Here is an 18,596-nt window from a genome sequence, read left to right as displayed (position 1 = left end):
TTTTTAAAATTCGGTGTTAATAAAATAAATCTGAAGAAAGTAGTTTTTAATGAGTTGCTTGAAAGCTTCAATTTGGGTCATGCCTACGTAAGTGAATTAAAACAAAAAACTGCTTAAAAATTGCAAGGTGACAGAATCAAAATAAATCGGTTCATTGGATTTCTCTGTCACGACTCAAATATGCATTAATGAAAAATGAATGACTATGCTGGATTTTAAATCCAGCATCGTCATTCATTCATTGTCATTAAATGTATGCAAGATCAGGAATCTATATTTTCATGACTATGTCATCCGATTTTATTCTTTTGTTTTGTAGAAATAAGCATTTTTGCACTTCTAAAAATTGTACTTAAAGCATTCTTCCAAAAGGTACTTCCTGAGAAGGTGTCGGTAGCGTTCATACCTGAAGCCAAACATTCGCATTGTCAGTGCCTAACTTCAGCCATGTTTCCATTGCTGCTAGCCTGTTTGCTTGTGAATTCAGCTCTTGGACAATTTAGTGGAGAAGGACGATGTACAGATGTAGAGACTACTGGCACGTTTACAGATCCATCTCAGGTAAGGGAATTTATTTTTTTTAGTTGTTGGCACATCGGCTTCTGTGGCCATTATGCACCTCCCAAAGTTTTTGCATTTTATCTGATCCAAGCCCGAGGCGGGATCCGAGCCCGCGACCTTTGGGTTGCCAGGCGGGCACTTTACCCACCTGGCTAGCCCGGTTGGCGGTAAGGGAATGAATAACCAACAAAATCTAAAATAAAATGGAAATGAAATGTAATATAAATGATAAATGTATTTTTAACTAATTTATTTTTTATTTATTTAACTAATTTATTTATAAACATTTTTCTTTTACTTAAATATGTTTAAAACCTTGTGGACTACTCATGCCTTGAGAAACGATACGTTTAAAAGAAAAAGCTGTGAATCGCCAATGTACACATTTTACAAAAGTAAAATCACTGATAGGAATTAGTGACTTTGAGAATACGTTTCTTCTTCATGTTGAAAACCTTACCAAGTGCAAACAATTTTTACGAAATAAGATAATTAAAGCATAAATTAATAAAGCATTAATTAATTAAAAAATAGTGTCAAATATAAAATTCATAATAACTGTCAGCAGCCTAACGTATAAATTTAAAGTATTTAAAAAATATATGATCATTAAATACAATAAATGAATAGAATTAGAACACTCAATGTCGAAGCACAATTCGAGATTAGCCATAAAAACATGTTGAGAAGTTACTCTATGATTAAATAAATATTTTTTAACTAATATAAAAACAAAGGATATGTACATGAATCGAGTTTCTATCGATCTAGTAATTATTATTATTATTAGCCATATGGTGCAAGGAAGCCTGAGGCTTATGCTACACCAGGCCAAAAAAAAAAATAAAATAAAATAAAAATTCTGAATTACCAGAGAGAGAGAGAGAGAGAGAGAAGGGAATCACCAAGAAAGAGAAGAATGATGATATCCAGCTCAGGACCCTGGGTGTGGCAAGCCCATACTCACCAGATGAGGGCTGAGCGGTTATTTTTTCCCTAGTTAGTCTGAAGGTGATTCTCATGGGAACGTTCAAACTTATGTCAGATAGAATAATAGAATTTAAATTAGCGAGCATAAATTCAAACTGAGGAGGAATGGTTGTATGAGAGATTTACGAAAATTTGTCTTCTCCCAGTGGGTTGTTGGTATAAACTTCCATCTGGTGTTTTTGCAGTAAGTTTTGTGAATAAATTCAAGGAAGAACTAAACAAACTATTAGATGGCATAAACACATGATAGGGATTTCTTTGGCTGTGCTGTATAAGCTTGTTTTCTTGCATCATTTATATATTCATTTTAATCCTTGAGGTTGTCTTCTGATGTATACAGGTTTCATTTTGTACTTTGACAATTATGTTTGGTACATTGTGCTGTGCTGAACGTGATCTTGATTCAGATAATATTTTACTATTCGAACCTGTACTTTTCTGATTTATATGTTAAACTATGTGAATTGATTATCCAGACAGAGCAAACGTATTTAATTAGGAGTAAAATCTGTGATGTAAGTAGGTTTTAGTCAGTTTGGCGTGAGGTGAAACATTGGATGAATTCCATTCACCCAACGTTTCAAAGCTTATTCCTACGCCAGAAATTGTCCTTTGGTTCTGCACACAGGTCTGGAAGGCCTTTTAGGAAGGGTATAGATTTGCTGGCACGGGTGCAGAGAAAGGCAAAGAGATCGGTGAAGGGAATGACAGGATAGTCTTAACCTTTCGTTCCCTTCACCAATGAAAAGGAATCTCACTTGCTGTTGTAGGGTTTTAGGCGCCTCAGCAATTTACCCCATGTTTCACCATATTATTAGCTATGTGATGCAAGGAAGCCTGAGGCTTCTGCTGCACTAGCTAAAAAAAATTCTGAGTTACCCTGAGAGAGAGAGAGAGAGAGAGAGAGAGAGAGAGAGAGAGAGAGAGAGAGAGAGAGAGAGAGAGAAGTAGAAGGGAATCACCTTCTCTCTCTCTCTCTCAGGGTGGCATTCCAACTTAGGTCTTTTCCACCCGGTGTATAGAGGATAGTGATTCTGCCCAATGTGCTACCCACGAGGCCTACAGCACATAAGTAAGGTAGGATATAAAATAATAATATTTATTATCTGTATTAATTATATAACCTTAAATAGACAGTTTGTTTTCTTTCAGCTGAATGGGACCTGTAATGTCGTTGAACTTATTTCTGGAGAGCCGATTACTGATGAAAAATTGTGCATACAACTCACTTTCAATCATGCCGAAGATTACATCGATGTTTCGCTGAATGTAAAGTAAGTAAAACGATTATGAGAATTATGAGATTGTCTTTCTCTGAACTGAAATATATCTTATTCTCATAAAATGTATGCATTAATTCTCATGTAGAGAGCACACTCATCCCAAAATATTTACTCCGAAGATAAATATACCTATTATAATTGTGATATACTGTCCATATGATTATTAAAATACACACATACTCGGAAAAAAAAAAAAAAAAAAACGAACCACTGTATTAAGACAGTCACAGATAGAAGAAATGAAAATGAATGTGAATAAATGCAATGCAAGCCATGACGTGGGTTGACTCGTTGAATACAGACTGCAGCAATTTGAAGCCAGAATGGGTGAAAACGCGTGATACATCAGACTTTGAAAAAGGTTTTATCGCGGGTACACGTTTGAGAGAAACCCAGATTCAAGAAAAGAAAGACATAACTATTTTCTCAAAAGCATATACCTCAAAGGTTTTTCATTAATGTATAGTAAGCGGCTCTTCAGATTTCAAAGGCGAAAAAATGGAAGGACAATAGTTCGAGAGCGAAGCCGCCATACTGTACAGAAAAATAAGACATTCAGTGTGCAGTAATTAATGTCTGAATTCAACCTAGCCCAGAACTGCCCTATTTTAACCAGTACCATGAGCAGGGAATTCAATAAATTTGGCATTGGCAGTCACTTGTCTATTCGGAAGCCACTTGTTTCAGGTAAAATAAGAAAATTCCGCTTGCAGTGATGCCGAGAACGCCATGATTGGATAGTGGAACAATGGAAGAGTCATGTGGTCAGATGAATCACAAAACACTTCGTGAGGTTGTCAACAGAATCTGCCCACCATTGGTGCAAAACAAAGTGCGTTGTTTCCATTTGGAATGGTGAGCAGAGTGTCGACACACTCTGCTTACCATTTGTGCAAAAGAAATATCGCGCAGCTGCGATATTTTTCCGGAATGGTTACAATTTTTGTCTAATTGTAAAATACCTTATAGAATCGATGCCGCGCTGCACGCTTGCTGTTATTCTAAACAAAGGCAGCCCGATTGGATATCGAATGAAGGTTCGTATTTTTCTGGCCAATGTGTGTACCTATCAAGTGCTAGAAAGCTTGTCTTATTCAGTTTCCTGCACCATGAGCAGTGGATCTAGTCTCCATGCTACTAGAGATATCTTCAGTTCACGACAACTCTACCTTCCAGTTTCATAGGTGGGACAATATACTCCAAGAATTTTCCAATCTCATTTACGTCCACCAGACTGCAAGTGAATGTAGTGTGACTCGTTGCTTCATGGGTCAAATTTCAATTGATTCACAGTTCAAGCTTAATACCATGTTAACAGGAGAGACTGCTTCTACAGGGATGGGACACACTTAAATAGAAGGGGTGCAAGAATATTTGTTGCTATCGTGGCAGAGTTTAAGTGTGTCGGAAAACTGCTAATTTTTTGGAGGGGGGGGGATTCACAGACTAAAAGATTAACTGTAGCCGCAGGCAGAGGTGAAAGTGATTCGTGCACTGTTTCTATTAGAATGGAGGGCGGAGTCCTGGGGTTTTCAGGAATGGTGGGAGTCATCGCGGAACAAATAAATACACGGGCTGTGTTAGGGTAACTAAGATCAAGAACAGGTGCATGTATATTTGCATGTACACCAATGCTAGGATTATAGTGAATAAATTTGATGAATTAGAAGTGTTGGTCAAGACATCAAAGGCGGATGTTGTTGGGATATCAGAGACGTGGTGTCACACAGATATAAGCAGTGCAGAATTGCAATTTGGGGAGAATTGGAATTTGAGTACACTGTGTACAGGAAGGGAGGAGGGGTTATGCTGTTAGTTAAGAAAGGTGAAAGAGTGACACGAGTAATTACAGACCAGTTAGTTTAACTTCTGCTGCGGGGAAAATAATGGGGTAACTGGTTAAAGATGCATTGCAGGATCATCTAGACAAGGCTGCAGTAATAATTCAGACACAATATGGGTTTGTTAAGGGAACGTCTTGTACGACCAATTTGACTGGATACTATGATGTGGTCACAAAGGAACTGGATGAAAAAAATAATTTTGATATCATATACAGTACTTGGATTTCAGAGCTTTTTTCCATTTCTTTCGTCTGGCTCTCTTGCATCACATGCCTCTACTACTACTCCACCACTGCCATGCCAGTTGTATAAGCCATGTGCTTCATTCTCCTCTGTAACTCTGTTCGCTTTTGCTGTTCGAAATTAATTCTGGACAAATTTGTTTATTACCTTAATAGGTCAAAATATTTGCATATATTTTGAGCTCATAATTTCCTGCAACCGGACCTGTATCCATGAGTTTTGGTTGGCAAATGTACATAAGTTTTCCTACTTCCTTGGTTACTATGAATCAAGCAGTTTGCGCAAATTCAGAATTGGTATCAAAAGCATTGGCACATCAAAGGATCATCTCAGTCTGGAAAACTGAATATGCTGATATGTATAGGTCGTTATAAACCTGGTCTCTGTGAAGACCAGAGGCTAGTAGCTTGCTGGGCCACCGTTTATTCAGTGACCTTTTCGCCCAACAAGCAGACCAAAGATAGACAATTTACAGACATGACATATACGGCATAAATCCCTAAAACAGCAACATATTCAAATTAAAGTATTTGAAAGCAAATTAAACATTTCAGAACTTCACATTTCGTGCGAAATCACATATTAAAAATGAATGCTACCGACCATTCGTGATAATCAGCCATTGATGATTATCCAGCTTATATAAATAACCAGCTTTGTGATTATCACTATAAACCCCGCATCCGGAATCTTTCCACGTTCAAGGATTAATGGAGTTTCTTAATATATTTTAATTAAACTTTTAAATTCTTTTTTCATATGCGGCAAAAAAAAAGGTTCAATAATTTGAAGAATAAAGCTTTGTTATACATTTTTATTTTATATGGGATACACAATTCTCTAATTAAGCTACGATTTGCAGGAATCTCTTAATTTCTTAACTCATTCAAAAAACCAAGTACTACAAATTAGATTTCAAATGGCGATGGTGGGTGCTGAACATCTATGTGGACCGACCTTATAAATGGAAAGTACATATCTCCTGCGCGCGCGCGCGCGCACACACACACACACACACACACACACAAAAAAACCCCTTTGAATACTTCCTAACTCCTATTTTTATAATTAATATTATCATAGTATCAAGTTCTAAATGTTCTGGTCCATACTGAGCGTTTAAGATTACCCGATAATATTCATTCGGTTGCTCGATAATATAATTTTAAATTCTGTCCATGAAAGAAGGTACGTCTATTTGTGTATAATAATAATTAATATAATTTATACGTACTTCCTTTGCAGTGGTGAGGTTAATAGCGGTAAAGCCTTCCAGCTACATTGTGATCCTACCAAATACTACATCTGTTCTTCATGTAAGTACTCTTTTTGTTGTTATCTGATGATACGTCTTTACAATAACATTTGTAAGTGGGGCATGGCAAAATAAAATTAAAATTCTCTAAACCAATATAGGAACATTAGTGTAAGAAAAGGTTTATTTTGGTGAACCTTTACACCGTGTATTTTCAAGTCAGTATAAAACCATGAAATAATAGTGGTAGGGTATGCAAGGCCTATAATAAATTTCAATTGGCTCAACTAGCCAACATATTTCAGTTACCATGTAAGCTTAAGGTTTATTCCCTGAAAGGTGATATTTCTTGTGAAGGATCATTGGATTAAGTTGCCAGAGAATTTATGAACACCTTGAATTATTTTTTTGTTAAGAATGGGCTATTGTAAGTTTTAAATGTTTATAATTTCCCTTTTTTTTAATTTAATTAGTTTCCATGCAGCTTTAAGTCTATTATTTTAAAGTGTTATGTTTAAATGTATACATAACACTTTATGTATACATTTAAACATAAATGTATACATAAAGTGTTGTATGGCGAGGATGCTGTGATCAAATCTTTGCCATTCGTCAGCTGATGGAGGAGAGGATCCGGTGTGGACAGCGAACCGTCATTGTTTTCATTGACTTTAAGTCTGCTTTCGACTGTGTCCACCGGCCTACCTTATGGAAACTACTAGAGGTTGAACATGTCCCTCGAAAAGTCATCACACTCCTCCAAACTGCATACAACGGTTTAACCAGCCAGGTGCGCATCCAGAACGATTTATCTGAGGAATTTACCATCCAAACTGGAGTCCGCCAAGGGGATGTAGCCTCCCCGTTGCTTTTCAACATCGTGGTCGACGCCATTATGAGGCAAACATTCAGAAACAGACAGGGCATACAATATGACAAGGATCACTACGTGACTGACCTGATGTTTGCTGATGATAGTGCTATCCTTGCCGGTAACGACGCTGAAGCCACGGACATCCTCTACGACATTGCCCGCATTGCCCGGCCATATGATTTGAAGATCAATGCTGGTAAGACAAAGGCCCTGATAACAGATGGGTCGCAAGCCACCATCTATCTCGAAGGCGTCCAGATCGAGCAAGTGCAGGACTTTAAATACCTTGGGTCGCTGGTTCAGGAGAAGAAAGTTGCATCCACCATGGAAATCCACAGCAGAATTGGATAGGCGGCCACTGCGTTCGCCTCGCTCAAATGGTGTCTGTGGAAGAGGACCAACATTTCCACAAAGACTAAAATGCGACTCTTCCGGACTTTGATCCTGCCCATTCTTCTTTACGGATCGGAAACATGGATTTGTCTCAAGTTAGATTTGAACAAACTTGAGGTATTCCAAATGCGATGCCTGCGGCAGATCTTGGGCATCTCTCTTCGCGACCGCATCACTAATGATACCATCCGCGCCAGATGCCAACAGCAACCAACCATTGCCGACCAAATCCAGAAGCGAAGGCTTAGATGGTTTGGCCACGTATGTAGAATGGGCACGAACAGAATACCATCCAGACTCCTTTGGAGACAACGACCCACCCAATGGAGCATCCAACGGACCGCGCCTAGGAAAACGTGGGCCAAGCAAGTGGAAAATGACTTGAAGAGCCGACGTCTCGACCTTAACCAGGCCAGGACTGACGCCATGGATCGTAAGGTATGGAAGAACATCACAGAGCAAGTCCGAAACCCTGCGGCACCTACAGCAGCATACTGGTTGCGTGGCCAACCGCCTCCCCCAGCTGCCAGCTAAGGACCAAAGAAGAAGAAGAAGAAATGTATACAATACTTTCTCAATATGTTTTCTTGCGTTCATATTTTCTACACTTAAGTAAATTTAATGCAAAAAATAGTAGGAAAAAAACTAATAAAAGTTATTGTTTAAATATAAGTCAGAGAGAGGCACTTTAGACTACGGGAGGCTTGTCCCTACATAAGGGAAAAAAAGGCAGAGTCCAAGGGAAGTCTCCAAAAATACACTAAAATTTTATTTGTACTTCACCTATTCATTTTGAAGTGCTGTCTCTAAGTGAAATAATATTCCTCTTAAAGGGTGGAACATTAAATAATTAATATGTATGTGGTATATATTAAACGTTGTATACACATCAAAAATTCTTAATATTCAAAATGTTTTGGTTAAAATGTTAAGGATTTAATATATTTACTGAAATTTATATAAATTCAAAAATAAATTACTACTGGTTAGGGAAAGTTTATTATATAACGTAAACAGTCAATAAGTTAATTGAAACATATCCCGCTGCTAGGTCTAATAGAGACAGAAATTACATTCAGCAACAAACACAAAGATTTTGAAATTACTCATCTAAGCAATTTACTTTTTTTTTTTTTAATATATTTGCAGATGAATCGCAAGATGTATACTTGTCAGTAGTGGAAGCCTATAGCGAGAATATATACTTGTTGTGGTACTGCCATCAGTTAGGGTCTACATACTGGGGTAAGGCGATCTTCATCTTTTATTCTTATTTAATATGACTTTGCTGTATTCCAAGTAGGCTTGTGTATATATAATTAAGTATCATATTGAAGCCTCTTATAAATATTTAGTATCGTATTATTACATAGATTTATATTTTGAATGTTTATTGTAAATGTTCTTTCAATGATAATAGCTGTCACACGAGAGAACGTTAAACACTGTTTTGGGCTTACATTCACATCCCACTTGTGGGTCAAGTGCATCGAACTTCGGCAGAGTGCAGTAGTTTTGCGACAATCAAATCCATTGCTTACACCTTCAGGTTTGTGGAAGAACTGTTAGTAATCCTAGATAAATCTCTCATAAGCCAGGTCTAAGAATACCATTCCTAGAGATGACTACCCAGGTGTGAACCAAAGCAAGCAGAGGTCAAGGTATGGCACCTACACACAGAGGAATAGCTCACTATGTATCACAAGACAGTAACAAGTGGATGGTAGTGACTTTCATCAATGGAAGTTTGAAGTAACATAAACCATACCTTGTCTCGCGTGAATAGCTCTAGCATCTCTTCTCTCATGCAGTATGGATTACGCTTTTGAAATTATGTCGGATTTCATAAGATCCAATATTCCTTACATTTCGAAAGCACAGCTTTAAAAGTTTTTGTAGGCCAGCCGTTAGAAAGTCCACCAAACAGAAATTATTAGCATTTTTTAAGGAATTTAGATCATCTAATATATAATCTTGCCGCTTCTGCTCTATCAACCATGACCCGAGGTACTCCGAGTAGTATGTAGGAAACGCAGGGAACTGCCAAGGTCAAAGAAAATCCTTCAACCGCTAACTCTTACTCTTTTGGAACTTCCGATTAATTTCTTATGTGGATTCCGCCAATATCGATTCACTTTTGACGTCTTGGCTTATGTTACTTGCCTGTGGACAAATTCCATGGAAAAGTTCGGAAAAACTCAAGCAGTTTCTCCTGATATTTCTAAGGCTTTGATGGTTTTGTTAAGCGTGTTCGCACCCAAATCCACCCAAATTCCACCCAATCACATGTAATAACTCGATTCCCGGTAAACGGATTTTGATGAAATTTTATATTTAGTACTTTTAGACATGTTTGTCAGGCCATTTCAAATTTGGCTAAATTCGACAAGAAGAAATCCGGCAATTATTATTATTATTTTTCTACAAATTGTATGGAAAGAAGAAATTCATAGATTAAATGTAGTTTTAAAGCATTGTTAGCTTTAAACAGTCCATGCACGCTTCGTGTGTATTGTTATGTAACTCATGAACGTGGTGTCACTTGGAAAGAAATACACATATAGGATGTCCCAAACTATTGGTACACACACTTCAGGAGAACAAACTTCATAAAAAAAAAAAAAAAAAAAAATATATATATATATATATTTTAGTAGCCGGTAAGCCTCAAGTTCTCTGATGTATGAGTCACATTTACATCACGTAGTCGGATTTTTATAACAGGTGTTCAAAATGATGATACGTTTTCTCAACGAGATTAGCATTAGTTGAGGCATATGATGCAAGAAAGCAAGATTATATAGCATCAGCCAAAAAAAAAAAAAACCTTCCCATTTCACTGATCTGTTCATTCCATATGTTTGTCTAGTTCTGTCTTAAATTTATTTAAGCTATCAATTTCCACAACAACAGATGAAAGTCTGTTCCGGCAATCAACTACCCGCTCGCTAAAGGCTAACTTCTGCACATCTATTCTACAACTGTCTTTTCTTAATTTGGGGTTCGAGCCCGTCACCACCAAATACGGAGGATGCGGAAAGGTCAGGAATGATCACCGCATATTCACGGAGCATTATGGCCTTAGTTGCTAATGCTCCTAAAAACCAAATAACAAAACAACTTTCCTCAATTTGAATCTGTGCCCCTTCAAACCATTCAAGGCCTTATACACCTCAATCAGATCACCTCGCAGATGCTGCAACTTGCAGAACTTAAGCCGCTCTTGGTAAGAGCACCCCTTTGTTCCTCTCACCAATCTTGTTGTCCTTCTCTGTACTCGTAGTAGCAACATCATTCCTAAAATGAGGCTTCCAGACCTGTACGCAGTACTCAAGGTGTGGCCTGACCATTGCCTTATACAAGGGGACAATCACATCCTTGTCTCTGGTAGCAAAATTCCTATATATCATTGATGACTCCATAACCTGCTCTGACAGCCTGTCTGCACAATTATCCCCGGGTTCTTTTTCATTCTATACTTCCTTGAGTGTAGTACCACACATTTGGTATGTTTCTCTTCGGTTACTGCTACCCATATGCAGTACTTTGCATTTGTCAATGATAAACTTTAGTTTCCTTTCTCAGCCCATCTGCCTAACTTTTCTATATCCTGTTGCAGTAGCATACTGTCATTAACAAACCCTTTGTATCATTGATAAATACACAAACAACAATGGGCCAGGCACCGAATCCTGGGGGACTCCACTAATAACATTAGTCCACATAGAGCAGTGTCCATTTATTAGCATTCTGCCGTCTTCCATACAACCATCACCTTATCCATTGCAGCAACTTGCCCTTAATGCCATACTGCTCCAATTTGTAAAACAGTCTTCCATGTGCAACAGTATCAAAAGCTTTCCTGAAATCCTATATATGATATAAAAATTATTTTTTTTGCATACAGTTCCTTTGTGACCACATCGTAGTATCCATTCAAATTGGCCAGACAAGACTTCCCTTTAAGAAACCCATGCTGGGTCTGAACTATTACTGCAGTCTTGTCTAGGTGATCCTGCATCACTTCTTTATCCATTGATTCCATTATTTTTCTCCGAACAGAAGTTAAACTAACAGGACTATAATCATTTGTCATCCTTGAACCCCATTTGTGAATTGGGGATACACTTGCACATCTCCAGTGCATGAGGACCTCCCCTGAATCTAAAGATGCTCTCATAATTATGGCTAAGGGTTTGATAACTTCCCTCGCTGTCTCCTTCGATATAACTGGGTAGATTCTATCGATGTAAGGGTGCCTTTTTTATGTTTAATTTCAATAGTTTCTCCTCCACTTTGGTCTCAGTTATTACAAAATCATTTAGCTCCCTGTTAGAGTTTAGTAACTTCTGTCCTCCCCTTCCATACAGAAATTCTTGTGTGAATGTGGATGCAAAATACTCATTCAGTTTGTCAACTATCTGAGCATTATCAACAGTCGAACCAACATCATGGGGACCAATCTGATTCATCCCCTTCCTTCTAGAGTTTACATAAACAAAGAAGTCTTTGCTGTTTTTCTTTGCATCCTTTGCCAAGGATTTCTTGTAATGTAATCAGCCTTTGTTTGCCTAACCTCTTTTGTGACTTGATTACAGACTAGCTTATATCTGCCATAGGCTTCTGTGTCACTGATAATTTATATGCATCTCACATTTTTCTCCTCTGCCCGGAGCCTCATTAGTTCATGTGACATCCATTTAGGTCTAAGTCTTGAACAGTATTTCTTAGTTGGTATGAAAAGCCTAGTAGCTTCCAAGATAATTCCTTGAATGCTTCCCATTTAGAATTCGCTATTGTAAACGTCATCAGTTGATCTTGCTGTGTAGTATATAAAATAACTTTCTGAGATCACTGTATTCTAAGATCACCTTTACAAAAACAAAAATCCTTCCCTTTACCATTTATGGTAGTTACATCTTAAGTAAATCCCACATCAGTTCACTATGGTCATTGTCATCTAGTGGTTCCTTTATCTGAAAATTCTTAAAGCACGATTCGTACTTCGGATTTCTCGGATTCCTTAACAACCATTTTCAACATGTTCCCTGAGTTGTTTGATATTATCAACAGGAGTTAAATACACCAAAATATTTAAGCAACCTCAAAGAAAGAAATCCATAGGGTTAAAGTATGGTGAACTAGAAGGTCACGCTATGGGTGCACCACCTCTTGTTGAATCTTTCCCATCCACCTGTCATTGAATCGTTCATTCAAGAATTGCCTAACATTCCGAAGAAACCAAGGCAGTGTCCATTGTGCATGAACCACATACGCTGAATTTCAAGAAGAGGTACATCCTCCAAAAGGATGTCCATTCATCTGATTGCTCACGATGCAAAAAATGGAAATACATGAGACTGATCAGTCTGCCAGAGAAAACATGAAAACAATCAATCTCATAGGATACCTGCCCACACATTGATGGAGAATTTTCCCTGACGTGTTGATTCAATGCTGGCATAAGGATTTTCTGGGGCCCAAACATGAGGGTTATTTCAGTTCATAATGCCATCTGGAATGAAGCTCGCTTCATCGGTGAATGAAAACTAACTGAAGATCTGTGGATTTTCGGAATACTTCTGCAGGATCCATTGATTAAACAACTCATGATGCAAAGTCATCAGTGGTCAGAGATTGCACACGTTTTGCACGATAGGTATTTAAAACTTTTTCACGTATAATCCGTCAAAACTGTTATTTTTTTATTTATGATTAATGTTTTCTCCTAATAGAAATTAACGAGATTCTTCTGGTAGTCGTGCCTGGATTCTTTGCAATCCTTCTTACGACCCTTCCAATTATGGAGTAGGTGTTTTAGGCCTCCCAGTGGGTCGCATAAATGTTGAAAATACACCAATTTCTCTTAAACATTAATGAATTTTCAAGAATAGACTATCTGGATGCCTTCTGTTGGGAAAGGTTCGCGATATAATTGCACAGCAATTATATCGCGAACTTTGCACATCCGTACATAAAGTGAATATCAGTCATCTTTTCATTTAAGAAAGTGTGAGGAGCCATGAAAGAAGTCATTAAGATGAAGCTACACAGGAACACAGAATTTGAGAAAAGGTTGAGTTAGTACATTACAAAAAAAAAAAAAAAAAAAATCAAGAAAATCGATAATAAATCATGATCAAGCATAAAGCTGAGCAAAATGTTCGCGAATGTTTCGATGATGTACCAGCACAGTTTGTTGTCGTAGTGCACAGTAATACGTCGGTTAAGTGATGATGTCTGATGAGACTCACGTGATATTTCTAATCCAATCAAACGGGGAACATGCTTTGTGAAAAGGATAGGTGGAACAGGACCAGGGTATGTCTGCCAGGGGCAAAGGTTGATGACGTTGTAGAGCGGATATCATCTTTCAAGGGCACAAAAGGTGATATTAAGAGTAGGAGACCGGCGGAATTACTCAACAAGTACAGGTCACTGTTGAAAAAAAGCCGTGAAATAGGGTTGAATTTGAAAGTGTCTGCAATTCTGCCCAGACACGATAGGAGGGAGTACATGATGAGAGCCTTGTCGATCAATTCGGACCTGGAAAGATTGTGCAAGGCTCAAGGGGTAGAATTTTTTTCAGCCTGGACTGTACTTGTTAACAGGAGAGATTGCTTCTACAGGTATGGGATACACTTAAATAGAAAGGGTGCAAGAATATTTGCTGATGCTATCGAGGCAGTGTTAGGTGGGTCGGAAAACTGCTAGTTTGGGGGGGGGATACAAAGACTAATAGTTTAACAGTAACTGCAGGCAGAGGTGAAGGTGATTCTTGCACAATTTCTATTAGAATAAGAAGCGACCTGGAGCGAGGGGTGTTGGGGGTTTCAGGGACGGATGGCAGTCATCATGGAATAGTTGGGTATATGGGATGTGTTAGGGTAACAAGGAACAGGCATAGGAGCATGTATACCAATGCTAGAAGTATAGTAAATAAATTTGATGAATTTGAAGTGTTGGTCAAGACATCAAAGGCGGATATTGTTGGGATAGCAGAGACGTGGTGTCACAAAGATATAAGGAATGCAGAACTGGAATTTGGGGAGTACAATGTGTACAGAAAGGATAGACAGGACAGAAAGGGAGGGGGTGTTATGCTGTTAATTAAGAAAAACATAAAATCAAAGGAAGTGCACCCAGTTAATATAGATGAACAGTGCTCTGTTGAGTCAATTTGGTGTGAGATAAGCACTGCGAAAGGAAAAATAAGAGTAGAAGTGTGTTATAGGCCTAATGACTTGAATGAGTACAATGAACAATTGTACAGAGAAATAGAGTGGGCCAGTAAATCAGAATGTCTTATAATGGGGGATTTTAACTTCCCAGATATTGACTGGAACTTGTGGGTTGGTCACTCACACACTAGTCAGACTTTTGTGGATTTATTGGATGATTGTTTTCTGCAGCAGCATGTTCGAGAGGCAACCAGAGAAAGTAACACTCTTGATCTGGTTATCAGCAGTGATCATTCGTGTATTAAGAATTTGCAGATAAAGGAACCACTAGGTGGCAGTGATCACAGTGTGCTGAAGTGGGATTTACTCAAAGAGGTAACTACCGTCAGGGGTAAAGGAAAGGGTTTTTGCTTCCTTAAAGGGGAGTACAGTGGTCTCAGACAGTTTTTAAGTTCTGTATAGTGGGATCAACTGACGATGTTACAAACAGTAAATTCTAAGTGGGAAGCATTCAAAGAATTAATCGTGGAAGCTACTAGACTTTATATACCGATTAAGAAATATCGTTCAAGGTTTAGGCCTAAATGGTTATCAAATGAACTAATGAGACTCGTGACAGAGAAGAAAAATGCATGGGATGCATATAAATTATCAGGTGACGCAGAAGCCTGTGGCAGATATAAGCTAGTCTGTAATCAGGTCACAAAGGAGGTTCGGCAGGCGAAGGCGGATTACGAGAAATCTTTGGCAAAAGATGCTAAGAAAAACAGCAAGGATTTCTTTACTTATATAAACTCTAAAAGGAAGGGGATGAATATGATTGGTCCACTTGACATCGATGGTTCGACTGTTGATGATCCTGCTCAGATAGCAAACAAACTGAATGAGTATTTTGCATCTACATTCACACGTGAGGAATTATTACAATTTGAAAATGGAAGGTTATCAAATTGTAGCAGTGTGCTTAATGATTGTGTAATACTGAGAGCAAAGTGGAGTAGAAATTGTTGAAGTTAAACACAAGAAAGGCACCTGGGGTGGATGGGATCTATCCAGTTATTTTAAAGGAGGCGCCAAAGCAACTAAGCAAACCCTTAGCCATAATTATGAGAGCATCCTTGGACTCAGGGGAGGTTCCCACGGACTGGAGATGTGCAAATGTGTCCCCAATTCACAAAGATGGATCGAAGGGTGACACGAGTAATTACAGACCAGTTAGTTTAACTTCTGTTCCGGGTAAAATAATGGAGTCGCTGGTTAAAGATACATTGCAGGATCATCTAGACAAGACTGCAGCAATAATTCAAACACAGCATGGGTTTGTTAAGGGAAAGTGTTGTCTGACAAATTTGATTGGTTATTATGATGTGGTCACAAAGGAACTGGATGCAAAAAATAATTTTGATATCATATACTTGGATTTCAGGAAAGCTTTTGACACTGTTGCGCATGGAAGACTACTGTACAAATTGGAGCAGAATGGTATTAAGGGTAAGTTGCTACAATGGATAAAAGGATGGTTAAGTGGGAGAAGACAGAGGGTGGTAATCAATGGGTGCTGCTCTTCGTGGACTAATGTTATTAGTGGAGTCCCACAGGGTTCGGTGTTGGGTCCACTGTTGTTTTGTGTATTTATCAATGATATTGATGAAGGTTTATCAGGCTTAATGTCGAAGTTTGCAGATGACACAAAGGTTGGCAGGGTTGTTAATGACAGTAATGGCAGTGTGCTAATGCAACAGGATCTAGATAATTTGGGCAGATGGGCTAAGAAGTGGCAATTGAAGTTCAACCTTGACAAATGCAAAGTACTGCATATGGGTAGAAGTAACCCCAGAGAAACGTACTAACTGTGTGGTACTACACTTAAGGTAATTGTGCAGTCAGATATGAAGTTTTCTGAGCAGTGCAGACAGGCTGCTAGGGCGGGTCATGGGGTTTTGTCAATGATATACATGAATTTTGCTAGCAGGGAAAAGGAGGTGATTATCTCTTTGTATAAGGCAATGGTCAGGCCATACCTTGAGTACTGCGAACAGGTCTGGAGGCCTCATTTTAGGAAGGATGTAGATTTGCTTGAGGGTGTACAGAGAAGGGCAACAAGATTGGTGAGGGGAATGAAGGAATCCTCTTACCAATAGAGGCTTTAGTTCTGCAAATTGCTGTGGCTGGAGACTAGCTAGGCACCTGCGAGGTTTTCTGATTGAGGTGTATTAGGCCTTGAATGGGTTGAGCATGCTGAATTCTGATAGGATTTGTCCACTTGCTCAGATTACGAAGCTAAGGCGGTATAAATTGAAATTGAGGAAAGACAGTTGTACAATAGTTGTGCGGAAATTTGCCTTTAGCCAGCGGTTGGTTAATTGCTGGAACAAACTTCCATCTGTCGTTGTGGAATTTAATAGCTTAAATAAATTCAAGGAGGAACTGGAGAAACTTTTAGAGGGAATGGTTGTGTAAATTTTTTTTTGGCTGATGCTGCATAAGCTCAAACGCTTGCTTTCTTGCATCACATTCCTCTATTACTTATGTTTCTTAAGACTTTTTTTGCTTGTTTTGATGAGCTCTATTTACTCCTAAAGTTTTACCTACAATTTGAGACATCCTGTATATATACAGAGCAAAGACTTTCTTCTACTAATCACAGAAAAAAAAATCTATATATATCATCAAATTTGCTTGAAATGTAATGCACTGCGTACATTAACTAAATGATTTATAATTTTTGGTTGCTGTTACATCCAAGTGTTTTATCGGCTTAGCTTTGGCGATAAAATACAATATGGATTTGCTCAATGCTTACTGAAGTTGTACTAATTTTTTATTTATACAGTATATAATTTTTTGTTTGTTTGCTTTAGGTCATGGAGCTTTGGTAGCATGTAATGGTGAGAAAGGTTATGAGAGGTACCGAAAGAGCGTGGAAAAGGCGGTGCAAGAGAGAGTTGGTGACAGCCAATACTATATTAAACATTATAAACCCTGCAAACCTAGTAAAAAGGAGTAACGACTTAAATCGTTTGAAATATGTGTGAACAGTGAGTTTCAACAGTTAATAATGCAACTGTAATATGCTTTTACTGTAGCTGGTTGTATCAGTGTAACCACTATTTTTTTTACTAGAAAAAAAAAAAAATATATATATATGTGTACTTTCTAAACCGAAATCTTACAGTGAATTAAAATAGATTTGCAAACGCGATATGTGAACACGTGTCTTATTTCTTAATCACATTTCTTTATATTTATTTGCTGAAAAAGTGATACCAAAAATTGCCCTTTCAATATATTTTTTAAAAAACTGTTATTAGTACTGGTAGCGGCAAATGCAAGAAACCAAGCTTATACAGCATCAGCCAAAAAAAAGAAAGAAAAGGATTTAGGCAAATTTCTATTACTAAATATTGAACTAATAAAATAGCAAAGAGACCATAATCAATATTTCTTTTACAGATGCTACTCTTCTTTTGAGAAACCAGAATATGCAGTTATGAGAACTGCAGTCAATTTCAAGTGAAATACCAAACGGGTTTATTTAAGCTGTCCTCCAACATGTATTGTGACATGATATGAAATAACATCTAGTTATAAACAAGGAAATAAACAGACACACACTAACCTCAAAAAAAGTATCCAAACACACCCACATTAACACCACTGCCACTGACTTTTGTAACGTGTCAGTTTTGCACTTTGTTCCCTACAACATGCTCTATCATCCTGAGTAGGCTTTCCAATGAATGATATACTGCAGCAGAACAGTGATAAACCGGGTTACTGAAGTGGGACATATTGTTCTGGCCATCATCCGACATTCCATTTCATCCCACTGGTGTTCTATAGGGTTCACAGACTGTATGCTGGCCATTCCAATTTTTGCATATTCATGTCCACAAACCATCATTGAACATTTCGGATAATGTCGTCCCATACATCTCAGATGTCTCATGTCATACTGCTGGTGCAGTGTGG

General features: G+C 38.1%; 1 protein-coding gene across 1 annotated transcript; it reads left to right on the top strand.

Moving 5' to 3' along the window:
• Positions 1–392: 392 nt before the first annotated feature.
• On the top strand, positions 393–17,650 carry LOC150084199 (uncharacterized). The gene is made up of 5 exons (XM_090375089.1): positions 393–561; positions 2,704–2,825; positions 6,167–6,237; positions 8,593–8,688; positions 17,486–17,650. The coding sequence occupies exons 1-5, from the start codon at positions 448–450 to the stop codon at positions 17,629–17,631; spliced, it is 549 nt and encodes a 182-aa protein (XP_090231215.1). The 5' UTR covers positions 393–447; the 3' UTR covers positions 17,632–17,650.
• The last annotated feature ends 946 nt before the right edge of the window (positions 17,651–18,596 follow it).

This window comes from Mastigoproctus giganteus, chromosome 6, assembly GCF_048544385.1.
Source record: "Mastigoproctus giganteus isolate SK-2022 chromosome 6, ASM4854438v1, whole genome shotgun sequence".
NCBI classification, from domain to species: domain Eukaryota; kingdom Metazoa; phylum Arthropoda; class Arachnida; order Uropygi; family Thelyphonidae; genus Mastigoproctus; species Mastigoproctus giganteus.
The sequence above is the reverse complement of the archived record's forward strand: the minus strand, read 5'-3'. Positions and strand labels throughout refer to the sequence as shown.